Source organism: Acartia tonsa, chromosome 10 (assembly GCF_053477335.1).
Source record: "Acartia tonsa isolate MP-2025a chromosome 10, ASM5347733v1, whole genome shotgun sequence".
NCBI lineage: Eukaryota > Metazoa > Arthropoda > Copepoda > Calanoida > Acartiidae > Acartia > Acartia tonsa.
Genome location: NC_137269.1, coordinates 13,721,888 through 13,746,053, shown reverse-complemented (window position 1 = coordinate 13,746,053; position 24,166 = coordinate 13,721,888). Strand labels below are relative to the sequence as shown.

Below are 24,166 nucleotides of genomic sequence, written 5' to 3'. Positions count from 1 at the left end.
CTAATTATGAATCTAGACATTCTATATTTATTCTTTTTAGTATTCTCTCTTTATATTTTTCCTGTCACTCCTACAGAACATAAGTACGTAATGTACATGTATTATACATTTTTAAAGCGAATCTTTTCTACAATTAGGGTCGGAGAGCTTTTTCTTTCAATCTAGACATGTTAGAACTGTCCTATCGATTTCATAGTTTCTATGATGTTTCCTATAACAGTTAGGCACGACTTAGAAAGGAAAGCAACTCTATAATCGTTACTAGAAAGTCCGTACTTCGATTTTAACATGCTGATTTTGAAAAAAATCTTTTTTTGACATAAACTTTTTGTATGATATAGTTATCCTATTCTTCTGATTTTTGGAGTACTGATTCCTATTGCAACAAGGTACAATTTTATAATTCAGTTCAAAGAATGTAAGTTTGTCCTTGAAAAATATTCTGTGTTTAGGCAGTTTTGCAACGAATTTACATATTATTTTGTTTAAACTTAACATTTATATTCGGCTTATCCAGTTTTGACACTCTATAAGTGTTAATGTTCGTTTGTATATATGTTGCCATCCTTGTTTTTCAGTGTCGCAGTTACATTATGATTAGTCCGTGTAGTGGTTACCAGTCAAAAGTGATTACAGTATCTACGCAGTATAAACTCTAAAGCAAAATACATGGTCTAGACTTTACAGATAGGACAATTCTAACATGCTCAAATTTCTCTGTCTATCTATTTATCTACATATTGAATTATCTATCTATCTATATATTTTTCTATCATCTATTTATCTATCCATTTACTTATCTATCTATCTATTTATCGATTAATCTATCTATCTATACCTGGCAGGAGCTGCGCCCCTATTCAACCAGAAAGAGATAAAGGACATCGCCACAATGAGGCTACTGGGAATGTACACCTAAAACAAAACAATAAATAAAAAAACAAGGATAACGATATCCATAAAAGCGTGCTCAACAAATCAGATGGTCAGACAAACGAACATTTGATATTCAACATTATTAAGAAAACTCTTATTATATGTATCCAATACTAAATAGTGAGAGTAGGAGGAATGCCTTGGCCCGTAAACAAGCGCGACTCATTAGCATTCACAGTTATGAGTTCCTGACTAACATCGTGTAAGGGTCGCTTTTCTGTTGGATGCTACTCAACCTAATATCCTAAGAGTAATCATAATCTAAGCAATTTTGACCAATTAAAAAATTACATGTAAATAATCTAAGAAAATTATAATGTAAATTATTTTTCTCTGACAGATGACGCTGTTTATGGAGCAATGCATTTGTAGCAAAACAGTTTTCCAGTTTATGCAGGGACAAGTCAATAGACGATAAATCAATACACATCACCAATGATGATAAACGAAATTATCCCTTCTGCAGATTAAAATTGTTGTTTAAAAGACCAGGGCAATAAATAGAAACCAAATAATCAGAATTCCGTTAAACTTTTTAAGCTAATAAATAATAAAATTTGGTGATAAAACTTTGGGTACCAGTGTAATTAACAGTTCTATGTCCCCTCCCCCTCTGTGTTTATGTGTGGAATAAATAAACATACATTTATCATCAGCACCTCATTCCATATTCATGGAAAAAACAAGTTGAATAAAAAATACGGAAATTTACCTTAATTTACTTTAGGCCCATACCTCCCCCCTTTAGAATCTTTTTTTAAGTTGCGTCTTTTAGGTTTGTTAGGTTAGGTTGAGAAAAGTGGTGCTGCCAAAAAATCTTAAGATATGGTCCTAGTGTCTAGTGTTGAAGCCAGGGGCGTCCAAGCTTTTTTTTTTGGGGGGGGGGTAAAAAATTTTAGGGGGGGGTAATTCGTGTTTGGGGGGGGGGGTAAAATGGCGCGCGAAGCTCGCCGAAATTTTTTTTTACCCCCCCCCCAAAATTTTTACCCTGGGGGTAAAATTTGATTGGGGGGGGGGGGGTAATTACCCCCCCTAAAGTCTGTTGGGGGGGGTAAATACTCCCCCCAAATCTGTTGGGGGGGGGGGGTAATTACCCCCCCCAAACTAATTTACCCCGGGGGTAAAATCTTTGGGGGGGATAATTTAATTATGTAAAAAAAGCACCTACCTAATCTATCAAGTTAATAAGTACTATCCTATAACATAAAGTAGTAAGTAAGGTTTATTTGACTATAGCTTCAGATTTCATTACTTTTAATACTGAGTTCTCCTTTTTAGGAAAGCTTCACATAGATCCCATGATGGTTCCACACTATTATAGGTCAATCCTTTGAGTGGTTTTAGGCTATTTTTCTTCTCCCTTTTTACCCTTTAGAAAACACGAGTTCTTAGATGCTAAGGGCGCCACTACTATTCAAATATATAGTAGTATCTCATTCTTTAGAACATAAAAATACAATAATTAACTCACTAACCAATGAACCAATATGATTATACTTTAAAGTGAAGCGTCTTATAGGTCCTGGTAAGTTTTATAACTAGTTTTGAGACACCCTGACATCCTCCCAAAAGAAATCGCCTATAGAAATTCTTTTTCATTATTTAATGAAATATTTAATTTAGTTAGGTATCTATTTTATGGAATCTTTAGTGCTTTACAATTACATCATAGATCCCCGGGATGGTTTTAGCCCTTATAAAGGCCCAAGCAAATAAAACATGATCAAACTATTAAATTTTTTGTTATCATGGTCTTCAAGATCTGATTTAATTGAAACATTAGGATATACTTTTCATTAACTATTAGGAGACCAAACGAGGAACATAAAATATATTACACCTCAAGGCTCGAGTCACACTATGACTTTTTTTAGGGGGGGGGGGCGGGGATTACTCCCTCCCCCCCCAAAAAAAAAATTTTCAGTAAAATTTTTATTTCAAGAACATTCAATTTGGGGGGGGGGGGTAAATACTAGGGTGGGTCGATTTTGGAATTTCACATTAGTAGACATTGGTAAGGGTTACTGGGCCAATATAAAACACTGTAAAACTCGAAAGAGGTTTTTTAATCCAAAAACAACGGGCGCGCGGGGGGTTGAAAATGTGCCCGCCCCCCTTATAAAACCAAAAATTGAAATTCCTTCAAACACAGGCATGTTGCATATCAAAATGACCGCATTGAAATGCTGATTACAGATCTGAAAACCGTTTTGAAAAATATTGATTCAGTCTGAAATGATTTTCAAATAACCTACTAAAATGAACAATTTTGACTAAATCAGCTGTTTTTAGGTACTTAATGAGATCTTATTCGAACTAGGAGCAATATTTTACAAAACGAATTTCAGATTCGTAATCAGCATTTCAATGCGGTCATTTTGATATGCAACATGCCTGTGTTTGAAGGAATTTCAATTTTTGGTTTTATAAGGGGGTGGGTACTATTTATACCCCCCGCGCACTGGCAGCCATAAGAGCCAAGTCACTTTTGAAATTTGAATGGGGATTATCATACATATATATGACTTCCACAACTTATGATAACAGTGAAATGGGCCCACCCTAGTAAATACCCCCCCAAAAAAAATTTTTTTAAAGAACATTTATTTTTTTGGGGGGGGTAATTACCCCCCCCAAAATGGTTCGGGGGGGGTAAATACCCCCCCCCAAAAAAAAAATCGTTGGGGGTGCCTACGGCACCCCAAAGGTAGGGGTAATTTTTTTTGGGGGGGAGTATTGTTCAAAAAATTTTGGGGGTGCCAAATGGCCCATTACCCCCCCCCCCCTTGGACGCCTATGGTTGAAGCCATTAGTTTTTTAACCAAAATTGGGATATGGAGGGTTACAAATGCTCCAAATGCAAAAGAGCAGATACTGATAAGAAATATTTTCATTATCACTTTTTTATATGAATATAGAAACACAATTTCTTTTTTATTTAAATGCACGCTTCTCCGCTGGCTTTAATGGAAGAGGGGGAGGTCAGAAAATTAGCCTAGAAGTACCATAAGATATTTATAATGCTTTCCTGAAAAGTGCAACCCATTAAAATAAAAAAATATATTACAGGATAGTGGCTACACCCCCAGCTACTTGGGTTAAATCACACAGTGATGAGATGGGGATTTCTCCTCTACATTTGATTTTAGTTTTGAAATAAAGTTTCAAATAGTCTTGTAAAACCAAAATCATGACATCAAGGTTGTTTTTTAATCAAAAAATGAGGTTGCATATCCCTTCTTCTAAATGATAATTACCATTATACCTTAAGACCATTAAAGGCTTTAAAATATAACAAAGATGACAACATCCATAAGTAGCGAAGCACAAACAATTAAATAAGAATTTAGATATTAGTTGTCAAAAGCATGTATATTAGGAAAAAATCACGAAACCTTTTCAACATTTGTTTTTAATTTGACTAACAGACTAACGGTCAAAGTAAATTACATACTGGATGCTCAAAATAACGGGAAATTTAATTTTGATATTTTTAACTACAAAAATTTAAAAAAACGGAACATAAACACCAAAGATATAAGGAAAAATGTGAAAAATATAAAAATAGCCAAAAACCTGCAAAAAGGCAGTCTGACCGCCATTGATGTTTTCTTGAAACGACAGGAAATTTAATTTTGATTTCTATAACTGAAAAGCTTTGGAAATCGGGCCGTAAATACCAAAGTTATGGAGAAAAATGTGAAAAATACAAAACTAGCCTAAAACCTGCTTAAAGGCAGTCTGACCGTCATAGTTGTTTTCTTAAAACGACAGAAAATTTTATTTTGATACTATAACTGAAAATTTTTGGAAATCGGACCATAAACACAAAAGATATGGAGAAAAATGTGAAAAAAAAACAAAAATAGCCTAAAACCTGCTAAAAAGCGGTCCTACTGCCATTGATGTTTTATAGTTGATTGTGCTCTTTAATAATGGGAATGTTGTCAAAAAATTTCAGCCTTTTATCTTTTATAGGAGCTGAGAAAATCACGTTTCCCCCAAACTAAGACTGACATACGGACAGACGGACATTTCAAATTATAGATTAGCTTCGCTACTAAAAAGAAGGATGACAAAATAACAAGGATGACAACATCCATAAGTAGCGAAGCTCAAAAACTATAAATAGACAACTGGAAATGATCTATAGAGTATGTAATAAAAAACTTCAATAACAAAAATCACGAAACCTTTTAAAATGTATATTGTATAATGTTTTTTTGAAGCATTAAGCTAATAAAAAAAAACGTTAAAATCTAAAATTCGATTTAGCACCCAAAAAAAAGTAAGTCTTTAAAAAACTTGGTCAAAATATGAAGAATGTTAATTAATCACTAAAAAATCCAACCGTTTATCTTGAACAGGAGTTGAGAAAATCACAAAAACTTGAAAAACTAGGAATCGATCTAGCACCCTAACCAGACCCGCGACCGTGGCTCAACACGTAGCGCATCCGCTCGTCGTCGGGAAGGTGTTAGGTTCGAATCTCGGTCCGACACCGCGTCATAACTAAAGACGTTAAAAATGGTTCCCACTGCTACTATGTCAGATGCGCGACGTAAATAGTTAGATTGGGGGGAGAATGCCTTGGCCCAAAACAGGCGCAACTCGTTACCATGCACAGTTAGGACTTCTCAGACAAAGGTCGTGCATCACAGAGAGTTGGTTGTCTGTAATGTACTGTACCACGGGTATGAGGTGAAGGACCAAGAGTCTGGCCTTGAGTTGACAAGTTGACTGTTTAGTCCAGGTGCAACTCACCCAAACGACATTAGCACATAGCACCCTAACCAATAAAGGTATCTTAATAAAAATAGGTGGAATTATGTATAAAGTAAACTTGTTCAATCCCTGAAAATTTCAACTGTCTATCTTGTATAGGGATTGAAAAAATCATGAAAACTGTTTTGGATAAATAATGACTTTTTTACACTGAGTAAATTGAATTACTCCTCTTTAATATTGCTCTATGAAAAAAAGTGTACGCTGTTTAAAAATGCCTATAAAATCAACATTTTTGTTAAAAATTAATTTTTAGCTTAAAATGAAGAGAAAATCGTTGTTTTTAAGATAACAGTAAAATCGAATTTTTAATGAATTTTTCATAAAAGTACATTCTTAAAAACCGGTTTTCTAAGTAAACAAACAAGGGTATAAAAAGCCAGTGTACAACAGAATCTTTAGTAGTAGTATTTTAATTTCTCTTTGAATAAGTAGTAAACATTAATTGTCTTTTAGAAACTAAGTACACACCAGAGATATATTTGTGCTAGTTTTATCAAATAATATCTAAGTTTAGTTTAAGTTTGTGTATTTTAGTTTTATTTAGTTGTGTTATAGGGCAATTTTAGTTTATAAATTAGGAGTGGAATATAGTATTGAATTGTAATTTGTTGAATTTTACTACTCTCAGCAAATTATTATTTAAATAATAAATGGTTGTGGAACTGCCCCGTTTCACCCTTCATTTTCAAATTATTCCACTACTAATTTAATTGTACTAATTACCCATATTTGTAAAGGTCCTTTTAAGAATTAAGTAACAAGAAGTAAACTGTGTTGAGTGAACCTAGTGGATTAAAGTGTAACCAATTTTCTACAGAAAGCCCCATGCCTGCAGCTAATTGGTAAGTAAATTTGTAAGATTGTTCTAAATTATAAAATTAAGTAGATATTTAACTACTTAAAGCATACATTAACATAAGTCATTGTTTAAAGCTATTTATTAGAGCCTGAAATCAAAGAATAAACTATAATTTTAAGTAATATTTAGGAAATGCTTGAGAAACGCCTATTATTCACAAAAATGTATGAATTTTAAAGATAAATAACATATTTTTTTATAGTTCAACAATGGTTAGAACTACTGCAGTTAGAAGATTTTCATCAAACCTACCTATTTTGTTGTTATTAATAATTTGTTTTCTGATTATTTTAATGTAAATACACATAATGTAAAGACAAAAGTTTTATTTATTTAAATTCTGGTATTCAAAATTAAAGGTGTTCTATAAAGCTTAAAAGGGGCTTAAATTTCCCAAAACATTGAACAATTAGAAGGTTTTCCCTTTGGTGAAGTGTAGCAATTTTAACTGTATTATTATTTTCATTGCTAGCAGAAAATTTTATTACTTTCATTAGATTGCTGCATTTTATAAGCTGTATAGATATCTTTAATTTTGAAACCAGATTTAGATAAATGTTTCAAGAAAATGTCTTTTAGTAATATAATGGCAGACCAATCAAAAAGGCTGCTTAATTTTTCAGGAGAAACTGAATTAAGTTTTAAATTTCTGCAAAAGAAATATAGTGAAGATACTTCAAATTTCTATAAATATTTGAAATTTAGTAATAAGAGATTCCAGGCTAAACTTTTAAGGTTTAATATCAAAGAAAATTACAAACAAGGTTTTGACAAAAACAATTTACAGGTAAGTATAAAAGAACTAAAGTTGATAATAGAAAATATTTCAACTATTCAAAGGTTTGTAGGTTTACTTGAAGGTCTAAATGATGAAGAAACTTTAACTATTCTTTGGATGGAACAAGAATATGATGTCTTGAAAGAGTTATTTCTAAACTGTCTCAATAACTATGATAAGTTTGTGGATCTTAGAGCTAGAGAAGCTACAGTGGTTGATGATACCGATGCTGGAACCAAAAAGAATAAATACTTGGAGAATCTGAAACCAAACCGTACCCCTGACTTATACAGAGAGCCAGACTGTGAATATCAAGACTTTGTAACCTGTACAGACAACAAAGAACAAACAGATGTTAACCAGCTGTTTACAACTGTTACCAGTGGCAATCAGACAAAATATCCAAACAAAGTATCAAGCAAGTCTTTGTCTGATAATACTACTTTCTATGAGTTAGATAGAAGTAGTTTAGTGCAACCTCACATTGAAAAGATTGAGGATGATTTACTTGTTGAAGTTAACAAAGAAAGTATTGATTTGTTATCAAATTATGTTTATAATAGTTTATCATATTTAGAAAGCATAGATAGAACAGGTGAAAAGAAAACACAAACACCTGTTAATATTGAAAATCTTATATTTTCAAATGGCCTAGCAGGCAAGTTGTTAGATGAATTTTTTACTCCAGGTCAAGAAGATACAACTGGAAGTAATGTGGAACCTCAACCTGAAACTTTAGATGGAAGTTCATTTGTAGAATATCTTCAAGAGAATGAAACTAATCTCCATGAATATAGAGCTGTTGTTGATAAGATTAAATCTAATTTAATCATTACTAATGTTAATGAGAAGGAAAATATAGAGGAGCTAGATTCAAGTGTAGCTTCGGCTGCCAACATTACTGTTGATGATTATGTCCACAGCAGTGTTTGCTATTCACCTGAACTACCTTTTGTACAGCCTACAGATACACCACCTCCTTCAATATGGTAAGCTTTTTCATAATAATGATATTGATAAAGCTAAAGTTTATTGATGATATGGAATGAAATATTCTAACTTCTCAAGATAAGTATAAGCTTTAATTTTGGAATGTAAAGTTGTTAGTAAGAATTCAGTAATAAAGTCTGAATAACAAGAGTGTAAGCTTAAATGTTATTTTAAACAAACATTTTAGTTCCATTTAAGCTCAATGTAATTAATTGTATGGATTTAAATACAAGTATATAGTACTCTACTGAATAATTAGATCAATGCTTGACTTATAACTCGTCAAAGCTTGTCTAATAATAATGTTTATTTATTGTACAGAATAATTAGATCAATGCTGGACTTATAACTCGTCAAGGCTTATCTAATATTTATTCATTGTACAAAGTAATTAGATCAATGCTGGACTTATAACTTGTCAAAGCTTGTCTAATATTTGTTTATTGTATGAAGTAATTTGAACAATGCTGGACTTATATCTCGTCAAAGCTTGTTTAATATTAGTTTATTGTACAAACTTAGATCAATGCTTGACTTATATTTCGTCAAAGCTTGTCTAGTGTTTGTTTTATTGAAAGATTGATTAGATATCAAATGCTGTGCTTAAATTGCTATGGCTTTCATAATCTATAAGTGTTGAAATAGTTTTAAAATAATATTCTTGATGAAAAATGATGATATTGTTTTATTGGTGATCTTATATTTCAATCACCTTGATACTTAAATGGTTTGCTTATTTTGCAAAGAACTTTGATAAGTATATGTATTGTATGTACATTTGTATGTATTTGAGTATTTGTAAAGATTGAGTTTTAAATGATCAAATCAGTCAAAGCAGAAAATAAATATTTCAATTTTCTTTAGTTAAAACATTTAAGCTCATACTCAAAGTTATGATTCTATAGTCAAATAGTAAAGAAAAAAATAAACTATTTTCAGTTAATCTGGTAAGTAGAAAATGAAGTTAAATCAATATTTAAATACTAAAGAGCAAAATATTAATTTTTAAAACTGTGTTTAAATTATTTTGGATTATTTAGAATTTAAGTACCCAAGAAGAAAAGTTATGATTTCAATATCATTATTATCAGGTAAAAAAGTTTTGAAATAGTAATTCAATTTACTCATCTGGTTCTGGCCAGTGTTTTGGATAAATAATGACTTTTTTACACTGAGTAAATTGAATTACTCCTCTTTAATATTGCTCTATGAAAAAAAGTGTACGCTGTTTAAAAATGCCTATAAAATCAACATTTTTGTTAAAAATTAATTTTTAGCTTAAAATGAAGAGAAAATCGTTGTTTTTAAGATAACAGTAAAATCGAATTTTTAATGAATTTTTCATAAAAGTACATTCTTAAAAACCGGTTTTCTAAGTAAACAAACAAGGGTATAAAAAGCCAGTGTACAACAGAATCTTTAGTAGTAGTATTTTAATTTCTCTTTGAATAAGTAGTAAACATTAATTGTCTTTTAGAAACTAAGTACACACCAGAGATATATTTGTGCTAGTTTTATCAAATAATATCTAAGTTTAGTTTAAGTTTGTGTATTTTAGTTTTATTTAGTTGTGTTATAGGGCAATTTTAGTTTATAAATTAGGAGTGGAATATAGTATTGAATTGTAATTTGTTGAATTTTACTACTTATTCAAAGAGAAATTAAAATACTACTACTAAAGATTCTGTTGTACACTGGCTTTTTATACCCTTGTTTGTTTACTTAGAAAACCGGTTTTTAAGAATGTACTTTTATGAAAAATTCATTAAAAATTCGATTTTACTGTTATCTTAAAAACAACGATTTTCTCTTCATTTTAAGCTAAAAATTAATTTTTAACAAAAATGTTGATTTTATAGGCATTTTTAAACAGCGTACACTTTTTTTCATAGAGCAATATTAAAGAGGAGTAATTCAATTTACTCAGTGTAAAAAAGTCATTATTTATCCAAAACACTGGCCAGAACCAGATGAGTAAATTGAATTACTATTTCAAAACTTTTTTACCTGATAATAATGATATTGAAATCATAACTTTTCTTCTTGGGTACTTAAATTCTAAATAATCCAAAATAATTTAAACACAGTTTTAAAAATTAATATTTTGCTCTTTAGTATTTAAATATTGATTTAACTTCATTTTCTACTTACCAGATTAACTGAAAATAGTTTATTTTTTTCTTTACTATTTGACTATAGAATCATAACTTTGAGTATGAGCTTAAATGTTTTAACTAAAGAAAATTGAAATATTTATTTTCTGCTTTGACTGATTTGATCATTTAAAACTCAATCTTTACAAATACTCAAATACATACAAATGTACATACAATACATATACTTATCAAAGTTCTTTGCAAAATAAGCAAACCATTTAAGTATCAAGGTGATTGAAATATAAGATCACCAATAAAACAATATCATCATTTTTCATCAAGAATATTATTTTAAAACTATTTCAACACTTATAGATTATGAAAGCCATAGCAATTTAAGCACAGCATTTGATATCTAATCAATCTTTCAATAAAACAAACACTAGACAAGCTTTGACGAAATATAAGTCAAGCATTGATCTAAGTTTGTACAATAAACTAATATTAAACAAGCTTTGACGAGATATAAGTCCAGCATTGTTCAAATTACTTCATACAATAAACAAATATTAGACAAGCTTTGACAAGTTATAAGTCCAGCATTGATCTAATTACTTTGTACAATGAATAAATATTAGATAAGCCTTGACGAGTTATAAGTCCAGCATTGATCTAATTATTCTGTACAATAAATAAACATTATTATTAGACAAGCTTTGACGAGTTATAAGTCAAGCATTGATCTAATTATTCAGTAGAGTACTATATACTTGTATTTAAATCCATACAATTAATTACATTGAGCTTAAATGGAACTAAAATGTTTGTTTAAAATAACATTTAAGCTTACACTCTTGTTATTCAGACTTTATTACTGAATTCTTACTAACAACTTTACATTCCAAAATTAAAGCTTATACTTATCTTGAGAAGTTAGAATATTTCATTCCATATCATCAATAAACTTTAGCTTTATCAATATCATTATTATGAAAAAGCTTACCATATTGAAGGAGGTGGTGTATCTGTAGGCTGTACAAAAGGTAGTTCAGGTGAATAGCAAACACTGCTGTGGACATAATCATCAACAGTAATGTTGGCAGCCGAAGCTACACTTGAATCTAGCTCCTCTATATTTTCCTTCTCATTAACATTAGTAATGATTAAATTAGATTTAATCTTATCAACAACAGCTCTATATTCATGGAGATTAGTTTCATTCTCTTGAAGATATTCTACAAATGAACTTCCATCTAAAGTTTCAGGTTGAGGTTCCACATTACTTCCAGTTGTATCTTCTTGACCTGGAGTAAAAAATTCATCTAACAACTTGCCTGCTAGGCCATTTGAAAATATAAGATTTTCAATATTAACAGGTGTTTGTGTTTTCTTTTCACCTGTTCTATCTATGCTTTCTAAATATGATAAACTATTATAAACATAATTTGATAACAAATCAATACTTTCTTTGTTAACTTCAACAAGTAAATCATCCTCAATCTTTTCAATGTGAGGTTGCACTAAACTACTTCTATCTAACTCATAGAAAGTAGTATTATCAGACAAAGACTTGCTTGATACTTTGTTTGGATATTTTGTCTGATTGCCACTGGTAACAGTTGTAAACAGCTGGTTAACATCTGTTTGTTCTTTGTTGTCTGTACAGGTTACAAAGTCTTGATATTCACAGTCTGGCTCTCTGTATAAGTCAGGGGTACGGTTTGGTTTCAGATTCTCCAAGTATTTATTCTTTTTGGTTCCAGCATCGGTATCATCAACCACTGTAGCTTCTCTAGCTCTAAGATCCACAAACTTATCATAGTTATTGAGACAGTTTAGAAATAACTCTTTCAAGACATCATATTCTTGTTCCATCCAAAGAATAGTTAAAGTTTCTTCATCATTTAGACCTTCAAGTAAACCTACAAACCTTTGAATAGTTGAAATATTTTCTATTATCAACTTTAGTTCTTTTATACTTACCTGTAAATTGTTTTTGTCAAAACCTTGTTTGTAATTTTCTTTGATATTAAACCTTAAAAGTTTAGCCTGGAATCTCTTATTACTAAACAGCAAATTATTATTTAAATAATAAATGGTTGTGGAACTGCCCCGTTTCACCCTTTATTTTCAAATTATTCCACTACTAATTTAATTGTACTAATTACCCATATTTGTAAAGGTCCTTTTAAGAATTAAGTAACAAGAAGTAAACTGTGTTGAGTGAACCTAGTGGATTAAAGTGTAACCAATTTTCTACAGAAAGCCCCATGCCTGCAGCTAATTGGTAAGTAAATTTGTAAGATTGTTCTAAATTATAAAATTAAGTAGATATTTAACTACTTAAAGCATACATTAACATAAGTCATTGTTTAAAGCTATTTATTAGAGCCTGAAATCAAAGAATAAACTATAATTTTAAGTAATATTTAGGAAATGCTTGAGAAACGCCTATTATTCACAAAAATGTATGAATTTTAAAGATAAATAACATATTTTTTTATAGTTCAACAATGGTTAGAACTACTGCAGTTAGAAGATTTTCATCAAACCTACCTATTTTGTTGTTATTAATAATTTGTTTTCTGATTATTTTAATGTAAATACACATAATGTAAAGACAAAAGTTTTATTTATTTAAATTCTGGTATTCAAAATTAAAGGTGTTCTATAAAGCTTAAAAGGGGCTTAAATTTCCCAAAACAAAAACTTAAAAATCTAGGAATCGATCTAGCACCCCAACCAATAAAGGCATCTAAATAAAACTTAATCGAAATATGTAAAATCTAAATTTATTCAATCCCTGAAAATTCCAGCCATTTATCTTGAACAGGAATCGAGAAAATTACAAAAACGTAAAAATCTAGGAATCGATCTAGCACCCCAATTAACAGACAGACGGACAAAACAATGTATAGATTAGATGGGCTATGTCGTATGAATCTTCACTAAAAATTTCAGCTGTCTATCTTGAATAGGAGCCGAGAAAATCACGTTTCCCCCATAGCGTTACGGACGGACTGACTGACTGACTGACTGACTGACGGACGGACGGACATAGTGAATTATAGAGTAGCTTCGCTACTAAAAAAAAAAGTAAAAGAGGAATAAGTAAAAACTTAGGGACAGAAAAACCACTAATTAAAAATTTGATGATATGTAATATGTATCTGCACTAGAATCTTTTCAAAGATATACAACTAAATAAGTTCAAAATGTCAACCGTCTATCCGCAATAGCAACCGAGAAAATTAACTAATTTTCTCCATTAATCAACTTTCTTAAAAAAAAGACATATCTACTACAGGGTGTCCCTCGTAAACTGGTTTTTTTAAAACGCTTATTACTCCCTTAATATTTGAGCTATCTTAGTAAAATAAAAAGTATTTGGCAGCCTACTACTGACCATTTTATGGGGTAATGATGAAAAATCCACAAAATAAACAGGAACAAATCTACGTGGTATTACATAAGAGGTTCATTTTATTGAATTTAGACTAACCCGCAAGAAAATATTTGCTTTGTGAACTTTAGGATTAGTTAGGGTCCAAACGGCTGTTCGCTCAGACTTTCTAAGCACAAAAATAGAACAGGCTTGACATGGCATTCCAGAAATTCGCAATATTCAAGAATCTGAAGTGTAATATAAGTGAACAATATGTAAAAATAGGCATAATATTGATCTTCTTTGTTAATGTTTCATGAGAGCTTGCTTCAAATGCACACAAGAACCTGAAATATACCAGATTTTTTAATTATACTAAAATGCCAGTTCTTATAATGTCTGGAGTAAGTCTTTGTGATCCACCGTTTGACCACCAGCTGCTTTTAAAGTTAACTAAGGCATATTATTCTTGTGGATAAGTCTTATATTTACTAAAATCAGCCTGTTATGTATTACCTTGCAGATTTTTTTCTGTTATCTTTGCGGATTTTTCATCACTATATCATTAAAAGGTCAGTAGTAGGCTGCCAAATACTTTTTATTTTACTAAGATAGCTCAAATATTAAGGGAGTAATAAGTCTTTAAAAAAAAAACAGTTTACGAGGGACACCCTGTATATCAATGTATCCCATATTTCTTGATTGAAAGACATAAAGACCTGCATATAATTGCTACTGCGTACTATATATATAATTATTTGAATATGTTTTTAATTATATGTCTACTAAGATTGATAGGCCTAATTTGATAGAAAAATAGTAATTTAAATGTACCTATTTACAACGTATCAGTTTTGGTCATTAACATTAATTTAAATAATTATTTAATGAATTATTCCAAGTGGAAAATTAGGGCGAAACCTAACTTAAGCTTTCATTAATCATTAATAATTTCTATATATAAAAGTAACAGAATGTATGTCTGTCTTGTGTGTGTCAGTAGCGTAATACCACTGGACCTTTATAGTTCTCCTTTACAGTAAAGGTTCTTATAGGTCCAGGGAAGGTTCACTACTAGAGTGAGTACTTCCATGTTCTTAAGACATCTGGAAAAAATCTCCAAATTAAAAAAAATATATTTTTTTTTTTAAGACATCTGGAAAAAATCTCTAAATAAAAATAATAATATTTTTAAAATTAAAATGAAAAGAAGAGGGTCAACTTCCCCCCACCCCACACCTTCCCTTAAGTTAAGTTTACCTAAAGGCCTCTAGGGGCGCAAACGCTAGAACATAACATTACATTCACAAAAACATGAAATGCAAAAATGGAAAAAAAATCATTAAATTTTATCCATGCCAATAGCATTCTCTCAAACGGTAGTAGATATCATACAACACTTCCTTCAGAAGAATTTTTTCACTCGATTATGAGTAAATTTCTAAATGAAAAAAATAACATACAAAGGGAAGGGAAAGAAGAGTAGGAAGCATAAAGATCTGTCTTTACATCACCGACAAAAACTTAGTCCCAGCGTGGCTACCCATCACCCCTTGTAACCTAACCTAACCTAACGCAAAACTAAACCCCAATATTTTTTTATTCATTACCAAATAAGGGATGAGGAATTGCTCCAATTATCAACAAGGTACTTAGTGCAAAAACGCCGATCTGCGCCTAATCCTACTTTAAATTATTTCATGTTATGAGAGGGGGGGGGGTGAGATTGTAGGTGGTACGCTGTCGTAGATTGGAAAGATGCCGACAAAATGCTTATTAATTATGCAAAAGGAATATGAAATATTTCCTTTATTACAGCAATGAAAAGTAATAAAGCAAAGAATTTTAACTACATACTATTAATGTCTATTACATGTTATGATTTTTTAAAGCCAGTATATAATTCTTCCAGTTAGTCTGTAATGCTATTGTTACCTCTCTTGTATTCCCTTTCCTTTTTAACCAGAGAAGCAACTCTATAATTCACTTTGTCTTACCGTTAGTCAGTCAGTCTGTAAATGGGAAAATGTGTTTTTCTCGGCTGCTATTTAAAATAGACAGCAAATTTTTTTGACGATTTTTTGACGATCTCCTGTTTACAATTTACCTAGTCCGTTGGTCTGTCAGTCAAGCTAAAATTGTTCATTTATGTTCTTTAAGTAAAGTACCCAAATTTGCATTGTAAATTACATTACACAGCAGGCTATATTTCATACTTACATTATTAAATAATAATCATTTCTAAAATATAAAAGCAAAACTTATTGCTTGGCATTGAAGGTTTATTGTTAAATAAGGGGTTTAGGAAGGAAGCAAAATATATAGTCGGAGAATCAGAAGCCCCTACTAACCCTATTTTTAGAGGCCAAGGTTCATAAGGAATAAGGCAGTTAATAAAAGTAGTCATTGCTGACGTTTTATCAACATAAATTTTTATAAATAACTAGCCGTCATTAAAATTTTTGATAATTACATTGCATTTAATAAAAGTGCTCGTCATATCAATACTCGTATATTCATAATATTTAATTGAGAAGTACATACAACCTATTTGAACCAACAAATTCGCAAAACCTTACTACTTTATAAGAACTAAAGCCCTTACAATAAATTGGAAAATAGTGATAGTATTTTTCCTCCTTGAGTAGTAGCATAAAATCGGGAAATAATAATTTCATTCATCTTTCCCCTTATTCCTGAAATTTTACTTTTTCTTTAACTTTGAAAAGTATAAATTAGTGGACCCCAAGCAATTTATAAAATTACATGTATAAATTTACAAATTACTTTATTTACATTTGTTGAATTACTTTAGATAGGATATTAAGTAATTGAAAATACAATTTATATGTATGTTTTAATTTATTTGAAAGTACCAATACAAATCAGGGAGGAGGGGAATGTTGGACTGTAAATTACATTGCTACCAAAAGTTTTATCGAAAAAAATTGGTACTTTTACTGAATTTTGATGGTTTAGTTCAAACTTGTAAGTCCAAATGTTTCAACCAATAATTCTAATCTTCTAAAGGTGTTATTTTCTTGTATCATCATTGGGGATGTATTGTATATTCCTTGTATCCCTGTTAAAATTAAGTACTTTTTGTTTATTACAATCAATGCAAAAGGAATATTTAACTTTGAGCTTATAAAGGATTTAAAACCCCTGTAATCCTCGTTTAAAAGTAACAAGATGTCTGTGAGAGTTTTGTACTGAAGAATCTCGATAATAGCTGTTATAACTATTTTGACGAAGGGTGCAAAACACTAGAGGGGGAAGGGGTTAAATAATCTCCCTATCGCAACCACCTTGTGCAACCCTTATATTGGGTCATTGAAAATCAACCAATGGTGTCACTTATATTAACAGAGCCAAGTAGCAGAAAATAATTTAGAAGCAGGCGAAAGAGGTCTTTGAAAAAGAAAGGGAGGTAGTTATCTGTATATACATCTATACTATAGATCTGTTGAGGGTACCATCACTCTACCAAGATTACCCCTTTGACCCCTTATGACACAGAAAACACAAACTTCAAAATTGATTGGTCAAATGAAACGTTAGCAAATCCCTTTAGTTCCCTACCCCTTGGGCTTCCCTATAGAAATTAATTGCCCAACACATCAATATTTTCAAAATAATTAGAATTTTTTACCTGAATAACATAATAGCCCATAGATCTTATAAACTGTACATCAGCAAGCAATCTAAAATAAATAAATAAATATCTTTATGTTTGATTAATAGAAATAATATTAGTCATAGGAACCCTCCCCCCTTGCGACCTAATATTTTAAATTCATTTTAAAAAAAGGGGAATAGAGGATATAAATGCACTTCAATGATAGGTATGAGTAGTTTTACACATATAAATAAATACATTTAAAGTGCATTGCTGACAAGTTGACTGATATAAATTAAAGTAATCAATTCAAAGGTTTTTGCATTCAAAATCAGAGCCTTATTTCATGGGAATTTACCTTCATGCAACAATTCAAAATTTAGTTTAGAGGAAAAATTAATACTCTTGGGGACCTTGATAAGACAACTGGACAATTGACAATGCACATAAAATTTTCCGATGATGAAAGATTATTGGTTTAAAAATTAGGACACTACTAGCTATATATTTTGAACCAACTAATCAAGACTTGAAGTATTAGCTAATTAAAAAGTAGATTCCTGTGTTACTAACCTTTAATGGAAATAGGTTTTTAAAAGCAAATCCATTAAGGTTAAATATTGAATACAAAAAAATGTATATACATATATGTATGTTTGTCTGTAACTTAAGATCTCACAACATAATATTCATAATCATAGGTAACTATTATGGGGGAGGATATCTCCACCCTTCCAAGTGAAATTGTACTTAGAAAAAATGCCTCCATCTCAAAAAACTTTTTATTATAAAGATTAAAATTAAAATTAGAGGGCCTTCCCCCCAACTTTTTAGAGTGCCTTTAGAGATGAATCTATGAGCGTAGCTGCTTGCTTCGTATAATTAGATCAAATTTATTGAAACCGGTGAATTAACGATCCTAGACAGTTGCAGTAAAAGTAAATAAATTCGGCATTAATTTTAAAAAAATGATCATAAATGTCATCAATGACGAATTGAAATGATAGTATTTAATTAACTTTCTGTTTTGCAGTTTTTATGCAAATGCGAACATGGTCGATTTTGTTCATTTTAGTAGCAAAGCAATAACAATACATAGAATAAAAATATGTAGTAAGCTGTAATATAGTAGTAAATGTAAAGTCGAGTTATCTTTCGATCTTTGTTTTACATTATGGGTAGACACAATAGAGCTACATAGCTAACACTTTTACATTACCTTTAATAGTTACAAGAGCTGAGACATTACATTACCTTGATCAATTATTAGAGCTAAGACTTTTATATTACATTAAATAATTACCAGAGCTAAGACTTTTATATTACCTTAATTAATTACTAGAGCTAAAACTTTTATATTACCTTGAATAATTATAAGAGATAAGACTTTTACATTACCTTGATTAATTACCCGAGCTGAGACTTTTATATTACCTTGAATTATTACCAGAGCTCATACTTATATATTGCCTTGAATACCTACCATAGCTAAGGCTTTTATATTACCTTGAATAATTACCAGAGCTAAGACTTTTATATTACCTTGAATAATTACCAGAGCTAAGACTTTTATATTACCTTGAATAATTACCAGAGCTAAGACTTTTATATTACCTTGAATTATTACCAGAGCTAAGACTTTTATATTACCTTGAATAATTACCAGAGCTAAGACTTTTATATTACCTTGAATTATTACCAGAGCTAAGACTTTTATATTACCTTGAATAATTACCAGAGCTTAGACTTGCTTCAACCTCACGTTGTCTGTGTCCTGTTCAGTTAAAATAATTCAAATATTTTTATTTTAACTTAATACTCTTGTAGCATTTGTGTATGGCAGGTGTCCTAAGTTAATTCATTGCGAGATCTTAACTGACAAAAATGAAAAAAAACTAAATATTTTATATCTTTTTACTCTTAAAACTATCCTTGATATCATTTTGGTGTATAATTCAATTTTTTTTCCATGTTTTTTGTATTTTTCCGTCTTTAAGAATAAAATAAAATCATAACGAAGTTACTTCTAACCTATTTATGTGTCATTTTTTTTCATCAATTTTAAATGGGAATTTTAATAATGTTCATTTAATAATTTGCATTAAAAAAAAAGATTTATAGAAAACTGAAAATAATTTCTGGGATTTTAATTTCCTTTTATGCTTTTATTGAATAAGCCTGATGAAATTAAATAGAATTGTTGAATAGAGAAATATATTAAATCTTGTTTCTGATCTTATTAGTAGCGAAGCTACTCTGTAATGCGCGTTGTTTGTTCGTCCGTCAGTCCGTAACGCTTTTGTGGAAATGTGATTTTCACAGTTGCTTTTCAAGATAGACAGCTGAATTTTACTGTAAAGGTTCCTTCCTAATACCAATCGGCATATATTATTATGTTATTAATTTTATCGTTAGTCTGTTTCTCATGCTTAAAAAATATAAATATACAAGTGAAAGGTTTCACGATTTCTTTTCCAATATATCTAATCCTGTTTATATTAAATGCTCTCTAAATCTCCATGTCCGTTTTGCCATCCATATTTTTTTTGTACTTCGCCACTTATGGATGTTGTTATCATTGTTTTAATCTTTGTGAGTTTTGCCAGCAGTTGGTTTATACTTACAAGTAGTACAGCTACTCTATAATTCACTACGTCTGTCTGTCCGTCTGCATTTTTCGGCTTTTTCAGATAACTGCTTATATATTTAGTTGGTCTGTTGTCAATCGGTAATTTTACAAAAAAAAAACATTCATATTTTATGATGATTCTTTTGATGATTTAGCTCGTAATTATAGATTAAGCCTCTCCATAATTACAAAAAATTTAAATGAATTCATATTAAACTTGTACTAAAAATATGTATTTATGTAAACTAAATTTGGTTTGATTTTTTACTATCTAGGCATCTGTTAATTTTTATAACAATAAATATTTACTCTATAACTCAATTTATCTGTTGGTTGATCAACAATGTTTTGTGCTACTTATTGATGTGTTCATTCTTGTCTTAATATTTTTAGATAAATTTCCTTTTGGTTATGTAAAGAGAATAGATACCTAGCACTTAAATAAATAAACAAACAGAGAATGAGTTATATAAGTTTAAAAATATAAATATTTAAAATTTTGAAAATATAAGATAAGAATATCAGGGACGTCTAAGAGGGGTGGGGTGGTGGATAGTAGTATAAAGGGGTGATTATCCTAGCCCCACACATATTTGGGGGTACCTTATGTTTTTTATATAACTAGAGGCTACGCCCCTAGAGGCCTCTAGGGGCAATTGAGGAGGGGGGAGTTGAATTCGATAACCCAATTTATATTTTAGATTTAAAAAGAAAAAGTTACATCTTTTTACATTTTTTTTTGGGGGGGGGGGGGCGTTCCTCCCATTTTAAATCTAATTTAAATTTTTCTTTGGGGAGTTGATTTTTTCTAGGGGCGAATTTTCTTGAGGGGTGTTGATACCCTCCCCCAAAATAGTATAAACCTTCACAGGACCTAAGAGAAGCTACTCAATGAAGGAGAACCTGATCGGTTCAACGGTTAGCGAGATCCTTTGGTACAAACATACAAACACACAGACAAACAGACAGAAAATCTGTTACTTATATATAAGGATATATTGTCCCCCCACTACTTACTTTTTTTGGACGGGGGGGATTGATGTTTTCCTAATTATAGAAAAGCTTTGCTTTACAAATATTTACTGTTAAAATAAGGCGCAATAGAGGCATTTAATTATCAAAAAGAATTCATAACCATCCAACCCCCCCCCCCCAAAAAAAAAAAAAAATATTTAATGCCAAGCCTTCATCCCTGCATTCCTGTGACGTATAAATGGCAGACAAAATGCATTTGCAAAGATTGAAAATTAACCCAGGAATTTTAAATTGTCATTCCTGTCTTTTAATTTAGTACTAGTATCCAGGGAGGGAAGGGTTATTGGAATAAAATTACACTGGTGCTCAAAGTATAAAAACGCGTTGTCTAATTGGTTGACAAAACGTTGTGATCTTTTATTAAATCCTAATTGGTTGGTTCAATTTTAAAATTTTTGAAACTGTCACCTTATGATTGTAATCAAAATGCAAAGGATGTTTTAAAAACAAATGGTTGTCAAATTTTGAATAAAAGAAGAGTTTTATCGAAATAAAACTTATTTATTATACAAGTTTTTCATTCATTGACTACAAATGTGTGCTATGGGCTTCGATTACTGGAAAGATCGCGTTAACTGCTAGAATTATACACCTAACTAAATCACTTATCACATTGATTTTTCGGTGCATCTCAGCTTTGAAACCAATATTTTGAAGAAAAAAATATAGAGGGGAGAGGGGGAGTTTTTTCCTGTACCTAACCATGTCAGGCTACCCAGTACCCAATATAACTTTATCTAACCTGCCATAAAGTAATGAACTAGTATTTATAAGTGTTACTTTAGGCCCTAATAGGGAATGCATTGATTTGCTGTATTATTGCATATTTAATTGAATTATTTGCCTAGTACGAGAAACTGTGGTAGAGATACTGTGTTCTGCATCCGGACTGACTTAGATCCTGAAAAATAAAAATATCATTATATAAAAGTAACAGGATATCTAGCGTTTTCGTCCAAAAACTAAAATTGTCAGTAAATGGTCGACTTCCGCCCACACCCATCCTTCCAGTGCCCCTAGAAGCCTCTAGGTATGTAACTACTAGTACATACATATATAGTGGCTTTATCCAAAAGATTTATAAAATATGATGAAAGAATCGCTTAATATTGTTAAAAAGATTTGCTCATTTACTCTTTTTGATTTGGGTATTATTATTTTTTTTAGTAGGTAAGCTGCTCTATAATTCTGTGAATCTGTATGTCTATACGTCTGTGTAAAACATTTTGTGAAAACGTAATTTTCTCCGCACTTACATTAGATAGACAGAATATTTTTCTGTAAGAATTTAATATAGAAATGAGCATCAAGTATATAGTTTACTTGGTCGGTTGGTCTGTAAAATTGAAAAATTTCAAGTAATTGTAAGAATAAAGTTCTCACCTAACTAGATATTCTACAAGAAATAAAAATACCTCCCTATAATCTTTTTATAATGTGTTTGTTTTGACATAGTTTTATAAGTACTTAAAAATGCTTTTCTAGAATATTATATTTTTAAAGCTAAAAATGGAAAACTGTAAAAAGCTTGCATTGATCTGGGACAGAGACACGTATTCAAACATTTTAAAACATGTTTTTGTGCATCATCAGTTTTACAAAGAAGTACAAAGCCTGTCTCAAGCTTATAGATATCGGTAACCGCTGAACCTAGAAAGTTGCACTTCTAAGGGAATATTTATACTTGTCCTGTAGATTTAAGCTAAATTTCGGGAAAGGAATGGACAACCCCCACTCGAAAAATCACTCACCAGAATTTTTTTTTAGTATTATTAAAAAACACGAGGGGGGGGGGAGGAATATCCCCTTCGCCTATGGAGGCTAGAGGCAGATCCACTAGTGATTGATAAAATAGTCGCATTTGTATTCCTGTTACTGACATACATCACCAAAATTTGTATGAATATAACCTGGGGCAAAAGTAAAGCACTGTTATTCTTTCATACTATAAGTACAATGTGGTAAATATTTCATACATGTTTCCCAATATTGAAAATAGAAACATTCAATGTTTAAAATCACTTCTTTAATAAGAATTTTAAAATATTTTTGCTTTCTCTTCGAATGTCCATCGAGCACTAAACCCCACCTCATATTTTTAAAATAAATGTAAAATAAGGTTTGTTTACTTTTCTATGTCTAATTCTTACAGGTGGCCTTAGCCCTGCAGGATCTAAACCTGCGGTTTTAACCCTGCTATCCAGTACCTGACCTGACGTAATGACAAAAAGTAAAAACAAATAATCGGAAAACTACTTTCCCAACCTCCTCATTTACAAATAGTGGCTAAGGAAAACTGGCGAAATATGTTTTAACTAGATAGTGATACTCGCAAGCTTGGGTAAATATTAACATGAATTATGCATTTTTACAGTCATGGAGGTGTCAGGTTCAAGTCTTAACTTACAGCTTTTCAATAGAAGTATTAGAATTAAATTTACAGATTCTGTGTTCTGCAGATAGCATTAATAGGGGGGTTACTTTGGCCATTACCAGAGGCAACGATACAATTAATTAGTACTTCCAGTATAAGTTGTTTGTATTACTCTGGCTGTAAGAAATAAAGTATCATAGCGGCTTCAACATCCCCCTGCAGTCCCTTGAGAGGGTAGTGTTATCCTCCCCAAAAATAGTTATATTCCTTCTCAGGATTACGACCGAAACTGCCAAGCCATGTTAGGCATTGTTTATATTATACAAAAAAAAGCAAAATAATGTAATTATTGACATAAAATCTAATTTAAATTTAGTAAGAAGATGATTTGACTGACACACTATTTCATATCGGCTTATCAACTCAACAAATATGTTTCATCATAATAGAAGCAAAACTTTTGCAAATTTTGGTTAACGTAATATTGTTAATCCTTAAATAAAAGTAGCAGGATGACTATGTGTGTGTTTCGCAGGATATTGCTAACAGCTAAACCGATATGGTTTACATTTGTGACGCTTCTTATAGGTCTATAGAATGTTTAGGCTATTTTTTCACGTCTCTAGCCTCTATGGGAGTACGGGGGAAGTCAGTAAATAGTCTAATACCTCCCCAAC

At 30.9% G+C, this 24,166-nt stretch overlaps 2 protein-coding genes and 1 long non-coding RNA gene across 3 annotated transcripts in view; 2 read left to right on the top strand and 1 right to left on the bottom strand.

Annotated features, from left to right (window-relative positions):
- Positions 1-24,166, bottom strand: part of LOC145330443 (gamma-aminobutyric acid receptor subunit beta-like) — a 68,193-nt gene that overhangs the window by 5,663 nt on the left and 38,364 nt on the right. The window contains exons 7-10 of the mRNA XM_080175077.1: positions 21,960-22,016; positions 19,174-19,225; positions 17,485-17,536; positions 839-915 (exon numbers count right to left, since the gene is read on the bottom strand). Of these exons, the coding sequence (XP_080031203.1) occupies positions 839-915; positions 17,485-17,536; positions 19,174-19,225; positions 21,960-22,016 (238 nt within the window). The remainder of the gene's footprint in view (positions 1-838; positions 916-17,484; positions 17,537-19,173; positions 19,226-21,959; positions 22,017-24,166) is intronic.
- On the top strand, positions 5,914-9,442 carry LOC145329458 (uncharacterized). The gene is made up of 2 exons (XM_080173616.1): positions 5,914-6,566; positions 6,786-9,442. Exon 2 carries the CDS (start codon positions 7,152-7,154, stop codon positions 8,352-8,354), a length of 1,203 nt encoding a protein of 400 aa, XP_080029742.1. The 5' UTR covers positions 5,914-6,566; positions 6,786-7,151; the 3' UTR covers positions 8,355-9,442.
- On the top strand, positions 12,496-13,073 carry LOC145329457 (uncharacterized). The gene is made up of 2 exons (XR_013882922.1): positions 12,496-12,734; positions 12,954-13,073. It is a non-coding gene; the product is annotated as an uncharacterized LOC145329457 (long non-coding RNA).

Coding starts and splice junctions, on each gene's coding strand:
- LOC145329458 (XM_080173616.1), top strand. CDS start 7,152: ATGTCTTTTAGTAATATAATGGCAGACCAATCAAAAAGGCTGCTTAAT.